This window comes from Giraffa tippelskirchi, chromosome 1 (genome assembly GCF_054371585.1).
Source record: "Giraffa tippelskirchi isolate mGirTip1 chromosome 1, T2T-mGirTip1v1.2.pri, whole genome shotgun sequence".
Classification (NCBI taxonomy): domain Eukaryota; kingdom Metazoa; phylum Chordata; class Mammalia; order Artiodactyla; family Giraffidae; genus Giraffa; species Giraffa tippelskirchi.
The window spans coordinates 40,982,483-41,003,093 of NC_137275.1; the positions used below are offsets into that span (position 1 = coordinate 40,982,483).

The following is a 20,611-nucleotide window of genomic DNA, read 5'->3' on the forward strand; positions in this document are numbered from 1 at the left end:
CTACATTGCTCTCATTTTGAAAAGACCATATAGAAAAAAAATGCCATAAAAAAAAAAAAAAAAGATTCTACACCCATTTTTCCAACACAGTGCCAGAAGAGTCAATTATTTTTGTTCTCAAGAGCAAAGTCTATGCAGTATCTCCACCCAAAATGAGAATAATACACCAGCCCCTATGAGATAAGCTACGGAAAAGAGGGACTGATCTGGCAGGAAATAATAATCTCTCCCTCTGTCTAATTCTACTTCTTTTCTACCTCATTTTGGTTTTTAGTTTTCCCTGTCCCTCAAGACCGATCAAGCTGCCTCTCTACTCAAAAACTAGGAACATGGAATTCCCTGGTGGCTTAGTGGCTAGGATTCCAGGCTTTCACTGCCATGGCCTGGGTTTGATCCCTGGTTGGGGAAATTGAGATCCCCCGACCCACGCAGCCAATAAATAAATAGTGCTTAAAAAAAAAAAAAAAAACAAACCAGGGTGGGAAGAAGGTTCATGAGAGAGGGGAAATATGTATACCTATGGCTGATTCATGTTGATGTATGGCAGAAACCAACAACATTGTAAAGCAATTATCCTCCAATTAAAAATAAATAAATTAAGAAAAAAAAAACTAGGGACAGTCATTATTTTCGACTACATACACACTTCTTTACAATCATTCACTTAAAACTAGATTCTAAAATGATAGCCCTGCTATGATTTTAACAATGCTGAAAACATGCATGTGTTAAAAAAAATAAGACTACAAACAAATTTAGAAAAATTAAAAGAGCTGATATATTTGTGATTTTCCCTTATCTCTTATATTGATATAATAATGTACTTCATGCAACAAATAAACAAGGGAGAAGTCCTTCACCTACTTTTTCTTTCAATTCCTTACACTTGGAAAGAAAAAAGGAAGATTTTCTGAAGTAATATGACTATTTCTGGCTTGCTTCTCTTAGTAGCTCATCATATCTCTGAGTTTCCTCTTCCTGACTATTAAATACCTACTATCTGAATAAGAATTAACAGTTCTGCATTACTTGCAAAAACGCATCTCTCCATTAGTAAGAATAAATCAGGAGCTGATAGAAACTGTTGTAAGTACACTACAAAAAACACCTCCTTTCTTTTCTAACCTTTAAGCCAGGTGAGAAAAGGATTGAAATTTCAAATCAATACCCTTATTTATGTTACTTTATTAAAATAACCATCTTACCGGTTCCTCAACTTCTCCACTAGCATGCTGAGCTTCAGCTTGTAGGTCTATAGGTGGAGCATCTTCCACAATTCTTTGAACAGACATCTGAATAAACTCATCAAAAGAATCCAGCTGTTGTCTCACCAAACCTTTCTCATCAAAATAGGAACTGGGAAAATATGAGTTTACAATCAGTTACAACTCACTGATGTTTTCTAGCATATTTCCCCATTTTCATTATCATTAAATTCAACAAATATTAATCATAAAATAGAAATCACTCTGTACCCAACACTATATAAAATACTATCATGTATCTAAAAAGGGCATGAGACTAGGAACACTTTCTTTGTAGAACTTGTTAAGTCTGGAGAAATGAGACTTATACTTGTGGGTAAAATTACTAGAACACAATGTAAGAACGATAAGAAAGCCTTAACTTATAAATATCCCTTATAAACTTTATCCAATCTCTTTGAAACATTTCTTGAAACTAAAGAAAATGTATAGTCAAAGAGAAAAACGTCAACATGGATGAGCCATGAGAATATTACGCTAAGAGAAATAAATAAGAGAAAAACAGATAGCACATGATTTCACTCATATGTGGAACCTTAAAAAAAAAAAAAAAACCCAAACCCAAAACAACAGACAAACAAAAGAAAAAAAAACTTATAGAGAACAGATAAGAGGTTACCAGAGAGAGAAGGTGGTTACTGCCTATAAGGTGAAATGAGTGAAGGAGGTCAAATGTATGGTGATGGATGATAACTAGACTGTGGCGGTGATCCCTCTGTCGTATATTCAGATGTTGAACTATAACACTGTACATCTGGAACTTATATAACAAAAAAAAAGCATGGAAAAAAAGATAAAAATAAGAACTTTAATTTTAATAAGAAAGATGATGATGTAAATGACTAAACTATAGCATGTTAAGAATTTCAATTTTAGGTTAAAGATTATCCTATTCTGCATATGTTAAAGGTAAGATGAGGCAAAGTCATTTAAGTGAAAATACTCAGCAAATGACTGATCATTAAAAATGGAGCAAGGCTGAGAGATCAGAGCTAGTGGTATAGACACAGAAATCAAACAGTGAAAGCCCTAATGAAGGACAGAGGCTCAAAAAGAAACAACTTATTATTTGCAAGAAGATTCTTTCCCCTCACCATCACACAGGAAGAGCTGCATAGCTGGACCTAGCTTCTAGCCCCTTTTGCTTATTAACTAGCTCCCTCATCTCACACCAATTTTCTGAGCAACATGCATAGCCCAACAAACCATCAGCTTCCCGTTTCCACATCAGGAGATCATCTCACAGGTTGCTGGCCAGCCTACAAATTGGCTGGCATTGGGTCCCACCCTGATTCAGTCACCCATGGCTACCAATATCTGAAGTTCTCTAAGGCAGAGAACACAGTAACAATCACCCGTATATAAGGTACAGCTTCAAGAATGATGGAGGCAAAGACTTCCTTGGTGGTCCAGGGGCTAACACTCCATGCTCCCAATGCAGGGGGCTAGTTTTGATCCACCGTCAGGGAACTAGGTCCCACATGCCACGACTAAGAGTTCGTGGGCCAAAATTAAAAATTCCCACATGCCACAACTAAGACCTGGTACAGCCAAATAAATAAATAAAAGTAAGTAAATATTTATAGAATGGTGAAAGTAATTTCCTTCAGTAGAGACTGTGAGTTATCAGGAAAGAAATTTCTCACAACCATTTGGGTCAGCCGTTGGTATGTAAGAGACACATGGAAGGCACTAGCTGCAAAGTAAACAACAATGGTTTTTATGAACAATTTACAATGAAAAATCTTTTAAAAAACTAAGGGCAAGTTTCATCCTCCCAGGAAGCTGAACCACAGCTACTTTTCCCCAAATCATCAGAACAGTACCTCATTAGAATGCCACCCTTTAAACACCTAAACTACAGTTCTTATTTATGAACAGTTATTATTTTGAATAGTTGTTATTTATGGTATCTACTACTATGATGGGCTTCCCTGAATTCCCAGATTCAGTCGTAAAGAATCCACCTGCCAATGGAGGAGACATCGGTTCATTCCCTGGGTCAAGAAGATCCTCTGGAGAAGAAATGGCAACCCACTCCAGTATTCTTGCCTGGGAAATCTCACGTACAGAAGGAACCTGGCAGGCTATAGTCCATGGGGCCACAAAAGAGTCGGACACAGTGACTACATAACAACTACCATGACTGATGTACAAGAAGTCATCTTACTAAAGTCACTATGATATTAAGTATTATCACATTCACAATGCCTGGGAAAGATCACTTGACATCAAATAGTGGAAAAACAAAACATCATCTCACAATAGTTAAAGTTCCTATAATCAATTAAAATGTAAAAATCAAACAACATTTTATTCTCTAAGAAACGTTAAATGCAAGGACTTGTCAAATAGTGTATTTAATCCTTCAACAATTTGCCACATAAGTTGAAAACAATTATTTTTTTGGCTAAGATCAAAACATTCTGTCTCCCTGGCGATCACCAAATATAGGCATCCTCCAAACATCTAGCTGGTTCTTGTTTCCTAGTAAAATGTCTCTTGATGTTTAATACTAAAAATCATAGAAGATGTAAATGTCTCAGTGTGAAGTTTATAGTCCACGTTTAATAGGAAAAACAAATACCTACTCACATCCCATAAATTCAATAATTTTTAACAAAACAATCTTCAGCAAAGCTTGTTTTACTTCAAACACAACTAGCAGAATCCATAAGCATGTATTCTTCAAAAGGGAAGAGGCTGAGGCATCGTCATATTACTATATACAAAGCAACTGTCACTTTGGTAAGAGAGCAGAAATGTAGCATTTTACATCCTAACATAGCAAGCTGCTGCTGCTGCTGCTGCTAAGTCGCTTCAGTCGTGTCCGACTCTGTGCGACCCCATAGACAGCAGCCCACCAGGCTCCGCCGTCCCTGGGATTCTCCAGGCAAGAATACTGGAGTGGGTTGCCATTTCCTTCTCCAATGTATGAAAGGGAAAAGTGAAAGTGAAGTCGCTCAGTCATGTCCGACTCTTAGCAAACCCATGGGCTGCAGCCTACCAGGCTCCTCTGTCCATGGGATTTTCCAGGCAAGAGTACTGGAGTGGGGTGCCATTGCCTTCTCCAACATAGCAAGAGGTGACTTTATTACTTAAAAGTTATTTTTCTTACCTGTATGTAAAGCTTCTTGCTTAGTTTTATTAACAGTTTAATTACACTTAGACTTGAATGGGAATGTGGGTTGAAATACAACCTGTTATGACTTTATCCATTTAAAACAGCGAGAAAACCAAGGAATCAAATTAACAGCACCAGTAACGTAACAAACAGGCATCATATGCTTCCTGATATAATGCACTGAGAGCAGAACATCATTGTTATCAAAAGTAATCATCTAACTATGAGCATCAGACAAACCCAAACTGAGGGGCAGTCTAAAAAGTAATTAGCCTGTATTCTTCAAAAATGTCAAGGTCAAAAAAAAAAGTGAGGCCATAGGACGCTTTGGAGAGATAGTGGGTTTTGGAACCAAAAAACAAAAAAAAAAAAGAGGAAGACTAAGGAACTGTCCTAGATTATAGGAGACAAAAGAATAAGTCATGAAAACTAAATGTAATATATGATCTTATGTTGGATCCAGGATCAGAAAATTTTTGTTTTGTTCCAAACAACTTTAGTGGGACACCAGCAAAATCTGGGTAAGGTCTCTAGGTTAAATAAGATTACTGTATTAATTTTCTTGTTTTAATAACTTAGATTATGATTACGTGAAAGAATATTCCTAGGTAAGTCACTAAGTCTCAAATATTTCAGAAAAAAAAGCAGATAGATGAAGAATAAAGCAAAGAAAACATAGCATAAGGTTAACCTTTAGGGAATCTAGGTGAAGTGTATACATGAATTCTTGCATAATTTTTCTATAAATCAAAATACCTTGCAAGTTAAAGTTAGATACTTAAATAATAACAAGCCAGCACTCATGAAGCCTATTCACATAAAATATCTAATTTTCAAGCAAAGAATAAGCAGGAAATCACTGTATGGTTTACAGTGCCTTTTAAAACTTATTCAGTTTGGTCTAAAACATTACCTAATTACAATCCAGCAAGCCTCTTGCCATAAATCTGGGGTGATTTCATCATCATCTTCATCATATTGCATATCTGCAAAAAAAAAAAATCATTCTCACTTGCAATACTACTAGTTCACATCTCATGTCTATCATGTGAGGTAGCAGAAACACATTTATCTATACTAAATTAGAAACAATTGCTTTACCCCATTCCACAAAATCTCAATCATTACTTGAATTGTACTGAAATAATGTATGTATGTATGTACATATACATGAGTCTATGTCACATAGGTATTCTCCCAATTCACAAAGAGGTCTCATTAGAAAGGTTCAGTACAAGTCATAAGAATTTATAACTGTTTCATCCTCTCCAGATAGCTCATGTAACTCTTATTAACAGCTAAATATATTATAATAACTAACAGCAAGCTCACAGTCCTCAGATCCAAAGTCAGAGATTAGGCTAAGAGGGAGGAGTCAGCAAAGGATTACAATAGCTGGGCAATACATTAAGGTGCAGTGTCTATTACAGCAACATTTCATACATGGACAGGGATGACAGCCTATATTTTCCAAAGATGGCCATACTGTATCTTCCATTTTACATGTTCTTTCATAAAGTGATTTTAACACTCCTACCGTCAAGATATAAGGGCGGGAGAGGTTGGTCTATGCTTCTTCCCCTTGAGGGGTTTTCAAAATCTCCCATAACTAAGAGAATACAGTTGAACCAATGTTACACAATTTTAGAAGCTTTAGATCAGGAAAAGAAATGCAATTCCACCTTGTTTGCTGAAATACTTACTTTTGGAGCTGTGATTAAGAAGCCCTACTACTCTAAAGCTGATATACTTAGGTGAGAAAGCCTAAACAGAGAAGCCACTTAGAGATGTTCCAGTTGGCAATCCTAGTCCTTGAATTTCCCTAGGCTAGAGGCCAGATGCACTGAGAGCAGATTGTGAGTAAACACTCCAGATCACAATCCCCAGGTGTCAATCTCCAGCCTTCGTGTCTGCCAACCACTGGCATCAGGCAACAGTCAAGCCATTTCTACTATGCTCTGCCCAATTCCTAGCCCATTTAATTCATGAACGTATTAAATAATTTCTAAGCAGCCAAATTTTGGGGTAGTCATGCAGCAATAATCATGTGTACAATGGGGCATTTGAAAAATCAGTGTGCACTGGTCCTAATAATAGTCTCATCTTTTTTTTTTTCCAAGTGTGGGTTTATTTTTAAATTATGAAGATTTCTACATTATTTCTTATTACATACAATAGAGCAATGCTTAAAGTAAAAACTTTCACATTTAAAGTTATTTTAAAAAGACATTTTAAAAATGTAAACACATAAAAGCCACCAAAAAAGTTGAATATATCTTGCAGTGTAGGTTTATCCTTAAATGTTTACATCTCAAATGCTGTTTAGAAAAAATTTAAAAACTGGATAAAAATCATTTACAATTGACAATGATTAAAATATTCTTGTCTCTGAAAGAGCGTATTAATGGCACATAATGAATTTACTGTCACAGGCACTTAACAGTTTAATGGGTATGTAGTTTTATCAGTATACAAAATGGTCTTAGATGGTCAGTGCAGTTGTTCTGGAGTGATCACTGTATCAGGAAAAGGCCACTTCACCAAAAACAGAACATCGACTTTCAAAAGGTCTTTTCAGTCTCTTTCTTTTCAAACAGTTTTCAGCTCAGGAGAGAAGAACAGCATTTAATTACTGCATCCCTTGCACATGTGATGTATGACAGACTATACTAGGTCATCGACAGGAACTGCAATCTGCAGAATAATACAGCCAGTCCCTTCTCATGCCACCAAAGAGCAGCGCACAGGCTGAGCACGAAACACAAAAGCGTAATTGTTGCAAGCAATCTCACTGTTTCAAACATTTTCTTCAGTTGTTTCACGGGTCCCATTAAAAAGCATGTACTGGCTAATGCAGCAGTATTTCCAAAGGTATAAAACACTGCAAAAAGCTTTATGCCTCCAGGGAGACACAGCAATCCAGTTCCAAGGATGCAGAAGAAGATGCCACTGACAAAGCATATGGCAAACCACTTCAGTCTGTTGTTAAAACTAAGGGACGAGGCATCAAGGACCTGCAGGGTCAGGCCCTGTTCCTCCTTGTCCTGGCCGCTCAGGACCTGCCGAAGCTTCTCCATGAGAAATAGTCTCATCATCTTATGTAAAAGAATATGTGTGCTGTATTTTTTTGTTTTTCTATTCTGACCTATATACACAGTCTGTAAAACTTACGAACTCTGATTCAAAATTTGATGTATAATCCAAAATAAATTATATTAATAAATGCTTCTTGAATCGTCTGGAATTGCTGACTCCTCCATGTGGGAAAAGGGGTAAAAAAAACTAAGGTATCTAAAATGGCTTAGAGATTTCTAGCTTTGATGACACACTAGATGTTATTATCACAGGCACACAGGAGACGCTAATAAAGCTGGAAAAGGAACAATAATAATGAAGTTAATTTTATATTTATTGATCATTTATCCCTTTTAACATTTTCTGTGTCTTCTAGCTTGTGAAAAATGAGAATATATCATCTACTAAAAAATTAAGCTAAGATTTTTTTTTGAATTTTTTCCACAAACAGAAGTTAAGAAAAAGAATACAATGATACTAATAAATTTCTAGATGCAAGATAAAAATGAGACACAAATTTAAACAGTAGACCTTAAGTTTCTGCTTCTATTTTCTCCATGAAGTAAGTGAAGGAACAGAAGAGTGAGGGGCAACCAGGAGGTTGGGAGCTAGAAGAAAATGAACTCTGAAAAAGGAGTTTAGAGAATGGAAGAGGAAGAATTAAAAATAAGCAATGAAAATACACTACTCATGACTAAGATTTCTACACGTAAAAAGAAAAAGAGACATAGTGTCCCTGTTCAGTAAAATACATACCATCAAGAACTGCGTCATCTCGTGGTAAGAGGAAATGTAAATATCACCTTTTAAGATAATTTACTTAGGCATATAACAACATGAAGGAATGCCAAACTAGACCAAACCCTGCCTCCCATCCACACACACATATACAGAAAATATATTCCTTGTCCCCGGTGTATTTCCAGAACCTAGCACAATGTTTGGCACAGCCCGACGCTCAAAAACTATTGAACAAATCCACTAGCTCTGGCCTTAACGTAAATTTGAAAAGGAGCTCTGCTTCAGACGAAATCAAAACAACTGTACCTGCCGTATGGTTCTGCAGGCTACTTTCAATACGGGAAGGGAGTGTCAGGTTCAACCAAGAGAACAAAAGTCCCCCTGACCGAGATCATAAAGGCTATGTTCCCCGCACCCTCCACCTCTCAACACCTCGGATCCGGCCTGAGGATGTGGGGAAAGGACTGGGGACGCGGTGGGGGAGGCTGGGCAGGGGCAGCAAATCCTTCATTCGTCCAACTCCCTACGTTTCCCCCCCCCCGTAAATGTGTCGCCGAGGAGTGCCCTGACTGGTCACTCACCCTCGTCCGCGTCATACATCTTGGCAAACGGTTCCCGAACCCCTCAATCTAGAAATCACACGCAGAAACGCACGTAGCTCCCACCGACCACAGCAAAGCGAGGCGAAGTAATTTCCGTCTCCGGCGTTCCCAGAATACTCCGCGTCCCACACGAAGCCCCGCCCACAAAGGCTCCAATTAAGGTCTGCGCCTGCGCGAAGGGCAAGAGAAAAAAAAAAAAAACGTGGTTTAAGGGTTAGTATTGCACATGCGCGGTTTGTGGGTTGAGATTTCCTGTTCTTGAGCCGGAGGACCGCTGCTTAGTCTCTGAGTTGACTCCTGCCAATGAATCTTTGTTTTCTAGTGTTGTTGCACAAATAATGGCACCGAAAAAAAAAGAAAGAAAGAAGATTTAATAATAAAAGGTTTAATGGTCGCCGTGCTCTATTTTTTTCAGTTCCAAAGATTTAAAAACACGAAGCTTTTAAGAAGGATTTGTGTACATCAACTATGCGTCATATTTTTTACATTGTTTAAGAAATGTGATTTTAATGCTGCTGCACGAATAATGATACCCGAAAAAAGCCAAGAAGATGTATTAATAAAAGGTTTTAATTGTGGCTGTAAGTCTGCGACATTCGATTTTTAATTTTCCAGTTCAAAAGACAAATTCGTAGCTTCTAACAATGTGATTTCTTAACAGCGCCAGGGTGGTGGTGGTGGCCAGGGACAGCGCGTTAAACAAGCCTGAAAGTAGATAAACCCTGACTAACCAGCCTATTCGACCGACCTACGCTAATCTAAGTCCCCGGTACCGCTTTAAGTAGGTTTCTGGGCCACAGAGCCTTCATCGCGAGAACTCACTAGATTAGACGTAGGAGGAGGAGCTTCAGTGCGACGCTGACGAATGACAGCGCTCAGGTACTCCCGGCCTGTCTCGGCTGTTTTACGCTCATCTGGGGCCACAGGGCACGTGCAAAAAGGTGGCTCCGCCCCTTTGCCCACTCCTGCGTTTCTCATGCTGCCCGCGCGCCTAGCTCGCAGGCTTCTCTGCGGCTTCTTGCGGGGACCCACTCCCGCTGTAGCGCGCTACGGCGTCCGGGAGACGCTCCTCGAGAGGAGATGCGCTACCGATTTCTCCTCCCGACACCCAGCGGGCCTGGGACGTGGCCTTCCTCGTGGCGCGACGGCGACTGGGGGTAACCCAGGAGGGGCTGACCTGGAGGAGAGTTTTCTGTTCCCTGAGTACGTCCCGGATTCGGAGTCGGAAGCGCCCCTCCAGGACCAGCTGAGGGAGCTGCAGCAGCGGCAGGAGGAGGAGGAGAGACGGATAGAGCAGCGGCGGGAGGAGAGGCGGCAGCAGAAGTTAGGCGCCGGCCGGCGGGTGCACCGAGTGGTGGGGCACCCGGACCCGACGGTGCCGCCCAGCGGCCGGAACTGTTCTGGCTGCGGTGCGGAGCTGCACTGCCAGGACCCCGGCGTTCCCGGCTACCTGCCCAGCGAGAAGTTTAACAGCGCGGTGGCGGAGGAAGGAGGGCTGGAGCGGACCGTATGCCAGCGCTGCTGGCTGCTGGTGCATCACCGGCGTGCCCTGCGCCTTCAGGTGAGCCAGGAACAGTTCCTGGAGGTGGTGAGCGCCGCGCTGCGGCGGCCCGAGCCAGCTCTTGTACTGTACATGGTGGACCTACTGGATCTGCCCGATGCCCTGCTGCCTCACCTGCCCGCCCTGGTGGGCCCCAAGCAACTGATCGTGCTGGGAAACAAGGTGGACCTGCTGCCCCAGGACACTCCCAACTACCGGCAGCGGCTCCGGGAGCGACTGTGGGACGAATGTATCGGCGCCGGGCTCCTGCCGCCCCGTGGCAACCGAAGACCTCAACATCCCAGTGGGGACCGGCCACAGGACGGGGAGGACAATGCGAATCTTCCATCGAAGTCTAGCACGGTGCTCAGAGACGTGCGGCTCATCAGCGCCAAGACTGGCTATGGAGTTGAGGAGTTGATCTCCGCGCTCCAGCGCTCCTGGCGCTACCGCGGCGACGTCTACTTGGTTGGCGCAACCAACGCTGGCAAGTCCACTCTTTTCAATACGCTTCTGGAGTCCGATTATTGCATCGCCAAGGGCGCTGAAGCTATCGACAGGGCCACCATCTCTGCTTGGCCTGGTGAGCGTCCCCTTCGTTTTCTGAGAAGCGCGACGCGTCCGATCGTGATTCACTCTCCTAGTCATGTATTCTTCCTTAATGTCCATCAGGGGCTGGTGGGACGCTTCCCTTTAAAATTTCTCTACCTATTTTGTCCACATTTCTCTAACGTGGCAGCTTAGTGCTTGCAAATTCAGTATATGTTGTAGTAACTTTTCAATAGAAATAGAAATACTCAATAGAGTATTCCTATGTTCAAGCCACTTTTCTAAGCACTGTAGGTGAACCAGAGGACAAAGCAGTGTTTGCTCTGTTGAAGGTTTCCCTTGTAGCTTTAGTCCTGTGTAAGTTTCTCCAGAAAGTCCTTTTACTTTGTAGAGAAAACCTCCTTCCATCCCTCGGTCTTACTCTTCATATCTTGAGTTTACTCATGAGAATTCTATAGAGATTTAACATGAATAATTCACTGATGCAATATGATGTATGGCTTTGTTGAAAATAAAAGTCAACTTTGTGGCTTTAAGAAACATCTGTAGTAATTGCAGAATGAATCCTTCTGTGACCTGTTTTTATGTAACAGTTGGCAAAATGAACTACTTCATTTGTTCCTTTGAAACCAGTGTTTAACTTTGCTTGGTAAACTGTATTCTCTGTCCTGGACTTTGGGAGACTTATACACAGAAGTGCTTTTTATACCAGTTAGTAGTATGCAGAAGATGGAAAGAGATCAGGCCTAAGATTTGGCATTCAAATCCTAGTTGAGCCTGAGAGCCAGTCTTTGAGCCTATTCCCTTATCTGTAAAGTAAGAATAATTTTGTAGAGGGTTGTCATGAAAGTTAAGAGAAATAATCATAGTACTCAAGACAGTATAGATCCTCTTAAATGTTCATTCCATTTTCCTGTACAATGTTTATAACAGTGTATGTATTTGATATTTCAGGTACTACATTAAACCTTCTGAAGTTTCCTATTTGTAACCCAACTCCTTACAGGATGTTTCAAAGGCAAAAAAGGCTTAAGAGAGATGCAACTGAAGCAGAAGAAGATCTTAGTCAACAAGAACAAAATAAACTGAATCTCTTAAAAAAGCATGGTTATTTAGTAGGTAAGTGTCTTCTATAGGAAAACTAGTGTAACTCTATGCTAAAATTTTTTGTTGAGCATCTTGAAATACAGCTCTCTAGGGCTAGCCAGTTTTTTATGGGAAGAGACACTCCCTCTTTTTAGAACATAGAGACCTTTTAGAGGCAAGGCTGCTGTTTGGAAGTCCAGAATTCATTGCACTGGGAAAATTGAGATGGTAGATACTTGAAGAAATCCAGGAAAGGAAATGTGAATAACCGCCTATCTGGCTATTGTTAGAAGTAGAAGTAGAAGCATTTGCACTAAGATACCAGCCCCCTCCTTGCAGACCATACAAGTTGTTGAACTGTAACAGCTTTAAATTGGATTTCCTTAGTATCTCTTTCCAATCTTTATTTATGTAAAACTGATTTCCAGCACTCTTCCCCTCCACCTAATGTGCACAGCCAGCCACACGCGCGTTTCATCATTACAACAGTCTGACTCCGGCTGCATTTAGAAACAGAGCAAAAATATCATTGTAGTCTCACTTCCTTCCAAACACCATAGTTAGTCTTAGTAACTTGTTTGAAGCAAACATAAAAATTATGAGTCAAAAGCTTTAAAGGAGTGACTACTAACTTCAATATAACTTGTTCTAGGAAGGGTTGGAAGAACATTCTCATATTCAGAACCACAGAAGGATAAAGCTGCCTTTGAATTTGATGCTGATTCATTTGCCTTTGACATGGAAAATGAACCTGTTATGGCTGCAGATAAATCCACCAAACGAGTAGAACTGACCCCAGAAGATGTGAAAGATGCCCACTGGTTTTATGACACCCCTGGAATTACAAAAGAAAATTGTGTATGTACTTCATGTCTTTTAGAAACATTAACTTTCAAGTGCAGGAGTACTGTTTTAATCAGCAGGGGAAAAAAAGGCATCCTTTCATTTTAGACTCAGTTCTGATTCATTCATCGAACTGTTTCCTTGGTGAATCTATATGCCATTTGGTAGGCGTCACTGCTGACAACCTACTTCTATCTTTGTGGTTTTTACCTTAGTTAGAGAAATATTTACAGAATCCTAGATTTTAAGGTTGGAAGAAATCATAAATGTCACTGCAGTCCAGCCATCTGTTCCATACTTGAATTCCCTCTATAACATATTCACCAAGAGGTGCACCCGCCTTGAACTGAAGTAAGGAGGGACTCACACTCAGCTAAAGCAATGTCACCTTATGTCCCAAGGTCACCCATTTGATCTTTGACCTGCTCTTTATATTGAGCTGGGCAGTCTCCCTGTACATACTTTGTACTTATTGTTCCCCAAAGGTGTATGGAATAAATGTAATACCTTGGTCCCTTTGCCAGACATTGAAATGTTTTAAAGTATAATGTCCTCTCTTTCTTACTCTACGCTTTTGTTCTCTGTCATTAATTCATCCTACAAACATGGGGACTGTGCTGACATAATCCAGATGATTTGTCTTCATTTCCTGCAGCTATTCTGAGAATAAGCTATGAACATAGGACACTTTCCAGCATGAGTTCTAATTTGTTTTTTTCTTGAAAAAGTGACACAAAGTACTAAATTTCTTAAGTAGGTGCCCCCTCAGATGAACCTAATTTAGAATAGGATCAACTCATTGTTTGTGTCCAATCTTGACTCCCTTAGCAATTCAGAACTTCACAGAATAAAGAAAAAGCCAAGGAGTACAAGAATTTGGTAACATTTAAATCAAAATCTGACTTTAAAAATTTGAGAAAGTAAAAAAAGTGGCTAAAAATCTTTTGCAAACTTGTTTCTTAAAGAAAAAGGAAATTTAAAAAAATATAGTATCTAGGGAGATTTGAAAGAAAATAATGTAAGGGGGTGACAGGTAGTTTTCTTCAGTATTTGTGTTTGAAAAAGCACATGCAGAAAAGAACTATTTTAACCCTTTTAGCAGAGACCCTAATACTTCCATTTCACAATAGAGTTCCTTGCTTCAGCTTAGGAAACTGGTTCCCACTACTACTGAACATTACTACTGCTTCCTAGTAATGTTCTATCACTTTAACTTTACCCACTCATCTTTAACTTTTAGGCTCAGTTAGGGCAATGACATGACTGAAGCGACTTAGCAGCAGCAGCAGCAGGTCAAGGATAGCAGTTCCTTTAGTCAGGTACACCCTCTTGTCAATTGGTCAAAAAGGCAAGCATTTGCTAACGACTATAGCCAGCAGTGAGACCCTCAAGTTTTTAGATACAAAAGTTCTCTCAGGCAGTTTGATTCTCTGTCAGTTTATTGATATATTTATTTAATGCCTTGAACCAGTGTTTCCCAAACTAAAGCAAGGAACTCTGTTGTAAAATGGAAGTATGAGTGTCTTTGCTAAAAGGGTTAAAGTATTTCTCTCCTGCCAGGGCCTTTAAATGTGCTTTTCAAACACACATATTGAAGAAAACTACTTGCCACCCCCTTATGTATTTTCTTTCAAGTCTCCCTAGATATTACATTTTTTTAAATTTTCTTGTTACTTTTCTTTAAGAAACAAGTTCAAAAAAGCCATTTTTTTTACTTTCTCGAATTTTTTTAGTCAGATTTTGATTTTAGTCTCACCAGAATCTTGTACTTCCTGGCTTTTCTTTTCCATTTTCTCTAGTCTATTTAGGTATCTTCATCCTCAGAAGTCACAGGATCCATACCTTTTTTGTTGTTGTTGAGTATTTGTAGGAAATAAGGAAAGTGAATACTGGAATTTAGAAAAGGTTCTTCAAGCTTTTTACTTGAGCCTAGAATGGGGTTGCTGCTAAGTCGCTTCAGTCGTGTCCGACTCTGTGTGACCCCATAGACGGCAGCAGCCCACCAGGCTCCGCCGTCCCTGGGATTATCCAGGCAAGAAGAATGGGGTGATCACTCTCATTTAATGATTTAATGCATGCATAGCTGCCACGAGGACAAAACATACCACATTACCTTACCGTTACCTGAGAATTGCTGCTCCCTAGAACCCTTGACAAGAGAACATATTTTTCTATTCTGGGATTGAATCATCAATGTGTTCAGATCACACCAAATTTGACAGAATTCAGAGGATGCTGTTGTTTCATATACCTGTATATTGCCATTACTTAAGATTAAGTTGTGAAACAAGAGTAGAGCCAACTATAAATTGATTCCAACTATAAATTGAGCCAACTATAATTGATTGACAGAAAGAAGCTATGAATTTTATGTGCAGCAAATTCTGGAATACATACTTTGATGTATTGTGAAGCCTGGAATATATAATCATAACTTTTTATCTTACAGGTAAAACATGATACGGCATATGTTAATTGAAAGTAATTCTCAAAAAAAATCTGTGCTTTACTTTACAGATTTTAAGTCTTCTAACAGAAAAAGAAGTAAATATTGTATTGCCAACACATTCCATTATTCCAAGAACTTTTATGCTAAAACCAGGAATGGTTCTATTTTTGGGTGCCTTAGGCCGCATAGATTTTCTGAAGGTAAGGAAAGTCTGTACCATTGAAAAATGACTTTATTTTTGGGATTTACTTTAAGCAAGCAGATATTATCAAGACTAGCAAAATGTTGATAACTAGGTCATGACTGTGTGGGGGTTGAAATTGTTTTATGTGTGTGTTTTAAAATGTCTGTAATAGAAATCTGGGATAATGAAATGGTGGGAAAAGGTAATAGGTCTTAAAAAACATTCTCTTCAAAAAACATTTGAATGTCCCATACAGCTTGACATTAAAAAAGATAGTTTTCCTCTCCTGTGGTATTCTTTTCTGTGGAAATCAGAGGTCATACATTTAGGGGCAGAGTTAATATGCATTAAATTAATTCCACACTCTATATCCAATGACATGTATACTTTCATACACGTATTTTTTTGGTTTGGTATTCATTTACATAGCATCATTCAGAGATTTTAGAGCATCTATAGATCTGCTCCCCATTTTTGCCAAAGTGAGCAGAAAAGTGGAAAATGAAAGATGGATATGTCCAACAACACTCAGTGTAACCTGTGGGCCATTGCCTTAGCACACATCTTGGGTTTCTGTTTGTTCATAATTTGTTGAAAATTTGGCCTTACACACTTCAAACCTTACATACATTTTTATAGACCATACAATGTTAACATTTTAAACCAAACTTTATTGTTTAAACCAAACAGGGACAATTAAAGCAGATGGTATTTTCATTTGTTTTTCATAAAAATAGACATTTGTTTAAGTATCCACAAAGTGTATATAAGGTATCATAGGTTTATTTACATGGGTGTTAAGTGCACTGCTTCTGCCATGTTTTTCCTACCTTCCTCTTTTTTTTTTTTGGCCACACCACATAGTATGCAAGACCTTGGTTCCCCGAACAGGGATTGAACCCAGGCCACTGCAATGGAAGCACAGAGCACTAAGGACTGGACTGCCAGGGAATTCCCCACATTTTTTTAAGTGTACCTTGTAATGTGCTGGTTTTCCAAGTTTTCATTTTACAGATAAGTTCTTTCTTCCTTTCTTAAGGGAAATCAGTCAGCTTTGTTTACAGTTGTGGCTTCCAACTTCCTTCCTGTTCACATTACTTCACTGGACAAAGCAGATACTATATATCAGAAGCACGCAGGTCATATGCTACTGAAGGTGAGTCAACATGATTTCATGGTTGAATAGTTAGGTTAATACACACTGGTAGTCCCACAGCCCTGATAAAAAGCTTTCGTTGGACAAAACCATCTTTGTTACACCATCAGCTAGCTCTCCCTGACCTTGTTCACCTTGAGGATTTTGGCTCTAAAGTAAGACAGGCTCTGATAAGAAAAGGGATGTTGGATTGGACTGATCCCAGGATACTTAACGAGCTGGGTTTTCTCTGGGTGACACTGTCCAATATGGTAGCCACATGTGGCTATTTCAATAAGTTAATTAAGATTAAATAAACTTTAAAATTTAGTTCTTTACTTGCACTAGCCACTTTTCAACTGTCCAGTGGTCACATCATTTCAAAAAGTTGCGCTGGATAATGTGAGTGAGAAGATGTTGGATTTTCTCACAACTGGGTGATGCTACTGGCATGTAATAGGTAGAGGCCAGAGATGATGCTAAACATAATGCATGCACAGGACAGCCCCTCACAACAGGGAATTATCTGGTCCACATGTGAATAGTGCTGAGCTTAGAAGCCCTTGTCTGAGTAGAAAAGCTCTCCTCCCAGGTTCTTAATCACAAACACTTAGAGACTATCGTACGTCCTCTCTCCTGCTTACTTGATCCTTCCTTTGACCCGTTAAGCAGTGTGTGAAAATTTCTCTGATCTTTCAAATACAAAACAAAACTTAGTGTCCCACTCCTTCCTCTTCTTTACAATCACGCTGACTCCTGCTCCTCACCTCCCATCCTCTGCAGTCCCTGCTGTGCCCTTTCTGTGCCACTGAAATTGTTCCAAGTTCGCCAGAAACTGAATGGGGCCTGTTTATAGTTCTTTAACCAGACCTGCATACACACTGTTGGCTAGCCTGTAGTGTATGATGGTTAAGGTCACTGCACCAAGGCTGGGTTCAAATCCTACTCTGCTCCACCACTTAGTGAAGCTGTGTGACTTCAGGCAAGTTTCCTTTACCTCTGTCTGTTGTGACCACACCATCAGGTTGTGGAGAGGATCCAGTACCAGGGCACCATTGTCACTGCTGTGTAAGTGTTTGTGGTGATGAGGAGGGGGTTGGGACATAGCTCCTGCAAAAATACCAGGTGCAGCCAATGCAGATGTGATTTACATTAATGAATGCTCATACAACTAAAAATAAGTCAAAACGCACACCTGCCCTTCAACCAGAATAAAACCAACCTGACTTCAGAAGCAAATGCTTCTTTCTCTCTGGACTTCCTAAAAACGCCCGAGTGAAATTAAGACTCCATTGAAATAACTGGCCTAAAGTTTATGCTCCAGACACATGTAGGATTTGAGGGCAGGGCTCCGCCTTCATGCATCTGTGTATTCTTCAGGGTGGACTCACTGATACTTCTCAAAGTGACACTCAGGTTTCTCTCCCCTCATCATATAGTTTCTTGGGCCGCTCTGTGCCTCCTCCTTGCCTTCTGGTTTTCATTCATCTCCCAAGTCAAACAAAGTCAATCCTGCCTCCTAATCATCACTGAGACCAGCCTCACAGTCCAAACTGTAGCCTGCTTTCTGAGATTATGAGGTACTTCCTGGACTCCAGTTTTATTGTCTTCCTCCCACCCCCACCCCACTACAGCTGTAGTTCTCAACCAGGTTGACTCGTACCGCAAGGCAACATTTGGCAAAGCCTGGAGGCAGTTTTGGTTTTCACAACTTAATGGACGCTGAGTAGAGGCTGCTAAAAATTGTGCAATGCACAAGACAGCCTCCCCCAACAAAAAATTATTTGGCTGAAAAGGTCAGTAGTGCTGAGGTTGACAAATCCTGCACTGTACAGGTTTTTCCAAAATATAAAGCAGGTCACAGTATTCTTTTTCATTCTTTTTTCTTTCCTCCTTATAATTCCTTGTTAGTTCCACATTACTGAGAGGTCGAAACTGAAAGCCTCATCACTAATACACACACACACATACAACACACTCTGCACAGTTAAACTATAATTCTCTGAACTCATCATCCTTTTTCCAATTTTTGTGTCTGTATGTTACTCAGAATACCTTTCAACACTGAGTAATTTTAACCTATTTTTCAAAATTCTGCTCTTCATTAATGTTTTACTTGACCAAGCCACATTCATTATTCCCTTCACAACCATAGTACTTAATAGATTGCCTCTCATCACATTTCTTACCTTTAATTTACTTGCTATTTCCACCTTCTGATCTCCTTGGGAGCAGGGACCATAAAGTCTATGTTTGTGTTCTTAGTGATAAACACAGAGAAATCCATTAATAAATAGGTAAACTATTATCCACTTATTTCCAATACATGGAAACACCTGTAAACATAGAGCTGATGTTAACCATTATCCAGGTACCCTTGATTTCTAATGAAGCAGGAATTAACCTATGTGTCCAGACAGGCCTGTAAGACCTAAGGTAGTTGAAGGGATGGTGCCTTAATTGCCCAAAGTTACTGTGTTTAAACCATTATGAAGGGCTCTCAAAACAGTGTAAGCTAGTAAGATTCTGCTGTCTGGAGGTGACCACCAGATGGATGCCATGGGGCCCTTGTCACTGGGATCCATAGGCTTCATCCTGTCACAGAGCTCCTGGGCTTTTCATTTGATCTAGAAGTGACTGAGGGTTTTTTTCAATAGTTTAATGGTTAAAAGGGTTTTATTTTTGATACCTGTACAGTATTATCTTATCAGTGCCTTACTTAATATTAGAGTTATCAGGGGTTTCATTTGAATTTCCAAATAACTTTGTCTCCTCCCAATGGAAGGTACCAATGGGTGGAGAAGAAAGAATGGCAGGATTTCCTCCTCTTGTTGCTGAAGACATCACATTAGATGAAGGACTTGGGGAATCTGAAGCAGTGGCTGACATCAAGTTCTCCTCTGCAGGTAATTTTACATCAAGCACAAGAGTTTAGCATATTTTTATACAGATTTGCCTTAACTGACATAAGCCAAATATTTTAAGAAATACATGCTAGATTATTCATAAGATGCAACCTGCTCTGAAAATGAATCTGTACATTTTCACAAATACATTGTATGCTTTTAAAAAAAATGGAGTGAGACAGCAGTAGCTTCCCTTGGGTCTCCATCTGGAGCTGTGTTTGGTGTTTTTAATAGGATGGTTGCTAACACCGTCTGTGTTTTTTCATGTGCCTACATAGGTTGGGTAGCAGTAACACCGCAGTTTAAGGACACACTGCAACTCCGAGGCTATACACCTCAAGGGACAGTTCTGACAGTCCGGCGCCCTCTCTTGCCACATATAGTTAACATCAAAGGAAAGCGCATCAAGGGAAGTGTGGCGTATAAAACCAAAAGGCCTCCTGCCCTTGTGTACAATCTGCAGAAGAAAAGATAGATACGTGAAGCTGACCTGTTCACATTGAAGATGAACTGTATAGAACGTTCTGTGTGCATCGCACTGCATTTTAATAAATACTGCTATAATAAAACCCCCTCACCCTTTTTAAACTACCAAGGACCATACCTCTTTTTAGTGAATTGTTTGTAAACACGTTATTTTTTTTAGTAGGGTACATACATGTGTGTATCTGTGATTCAAACATACCTAAAAAAGAGTTCTGCTACATTGTTTTCTCCCACTAGTACTTGTTATTGAGACCAGATGGCACTTCTCATTTAAAATCTAGTCGAAAGAGTAGCTTAGCAGTTGGCTTAAGAGAAAATGGCAGAAAGTTAATTTCTACAAAATATGCTGGCTTAAATGAGAGAAGCGAGTAACCGGTGCACTTCATGTAGTCAGCCAAGCACCCAACTGGGGAACACACTATGGCTTCCATCTCTGGGTCTAAGGTGGTTGCTCAGGTTGTCATCCTTTCACAGCAATGGGAAGAAGAGAAGAGAGTGAAGAGCATGCAGCTACTTTACTGAAAAGAAGGGAAGAGCTAGAAATTGCCCACATCACAGTTTCCAGTGGTCAATATTTCCATGGCCACACCCTGCCATGAGGAAGCTGGAGGATGTAAACGGAAATG

At 39.9% G+C, this 20,611-nt stretch overlaps 2 protein-coding genes and 1 pseudogene across 8 annotated transcripts in view; 1 reads left to right on the forward strand and 2 right to left on the reverse strand.

Annotated features, from left to right (window-relative positions):
• The window catches only part of POLR2B (RNA polymerase II subunit B), a 44,155-nt gene extending 35,247 nt beyond the window's left edge, over positions 1–8,908 (reverse strand). For 2 of the 6 annotated variants that reach the window (XR_014081677.1, XM_081588218.1), the window contains exons 1-3: positions 8,787–8,908; positions 5,303–5,375; positions 1,206–1,356 (exon numbers count right to left, since the gene is read on the reverse strand). Coding sequence is in view for 4 of the 6 variants with exons in the window: in XM_081588218.1 (XP_081444344.1) it covers positions 1,206–1,356; positions 5,303–5,375; positions 8,787–8,805 (243 nt within the window). In the remaining 2 variants the exon portion in view is untranslated. Of the gene's footprint in view, positions 1–1,205; positions 1,357–1,884; positions 2,026–5,302; positions 5,376–6,092; positions 6,235–8,511 lie in introns of those variants that run through there. The other 4 variants (XM_081588247.1, XM_081588237.1, XM_081588228.1 and 1 more) reach the window with 4 other exon arrangements.
• Positions 6,494–7,466, reverse strand: LOC145544895 (vesicle transport protein SFT2A pseudogene; annotated as a pseudogene). The gene has a single exon (XR_014081692.1). The product of XR_014081692.1 is annotated as a vesicle transport protein SFT2A pseudogene (transcript).
• Positions 8,909–9,764: 856 nt separating the features above from the next.
• Positions 9,765–20,090, forward strand: LOC145544869 (nitric oxide-associated protein 1). The gene is made up of 7 exons (XM_081588264.1): positions 9,765–10,930; positions 11,851–12,015; positions 12,635–12,840; positions 15,343–15,474; positions 16,498–16,614; positions 19,379–19,499; positions 19,778–20,090. Exons 1-7 carry the CDS (start codon positions 9,784–9,786, stop codon positions 19,972–19,974), a joined length of 2,085 nt encoding a protein of 694 aa, XP_081444390.1. The 5' UTR covers positions 9,765–9,783; the 3' UTR covers positions 19,975–20,090.
• Positions 20,091–20,611: the final 521 nt, after the last annotated feature.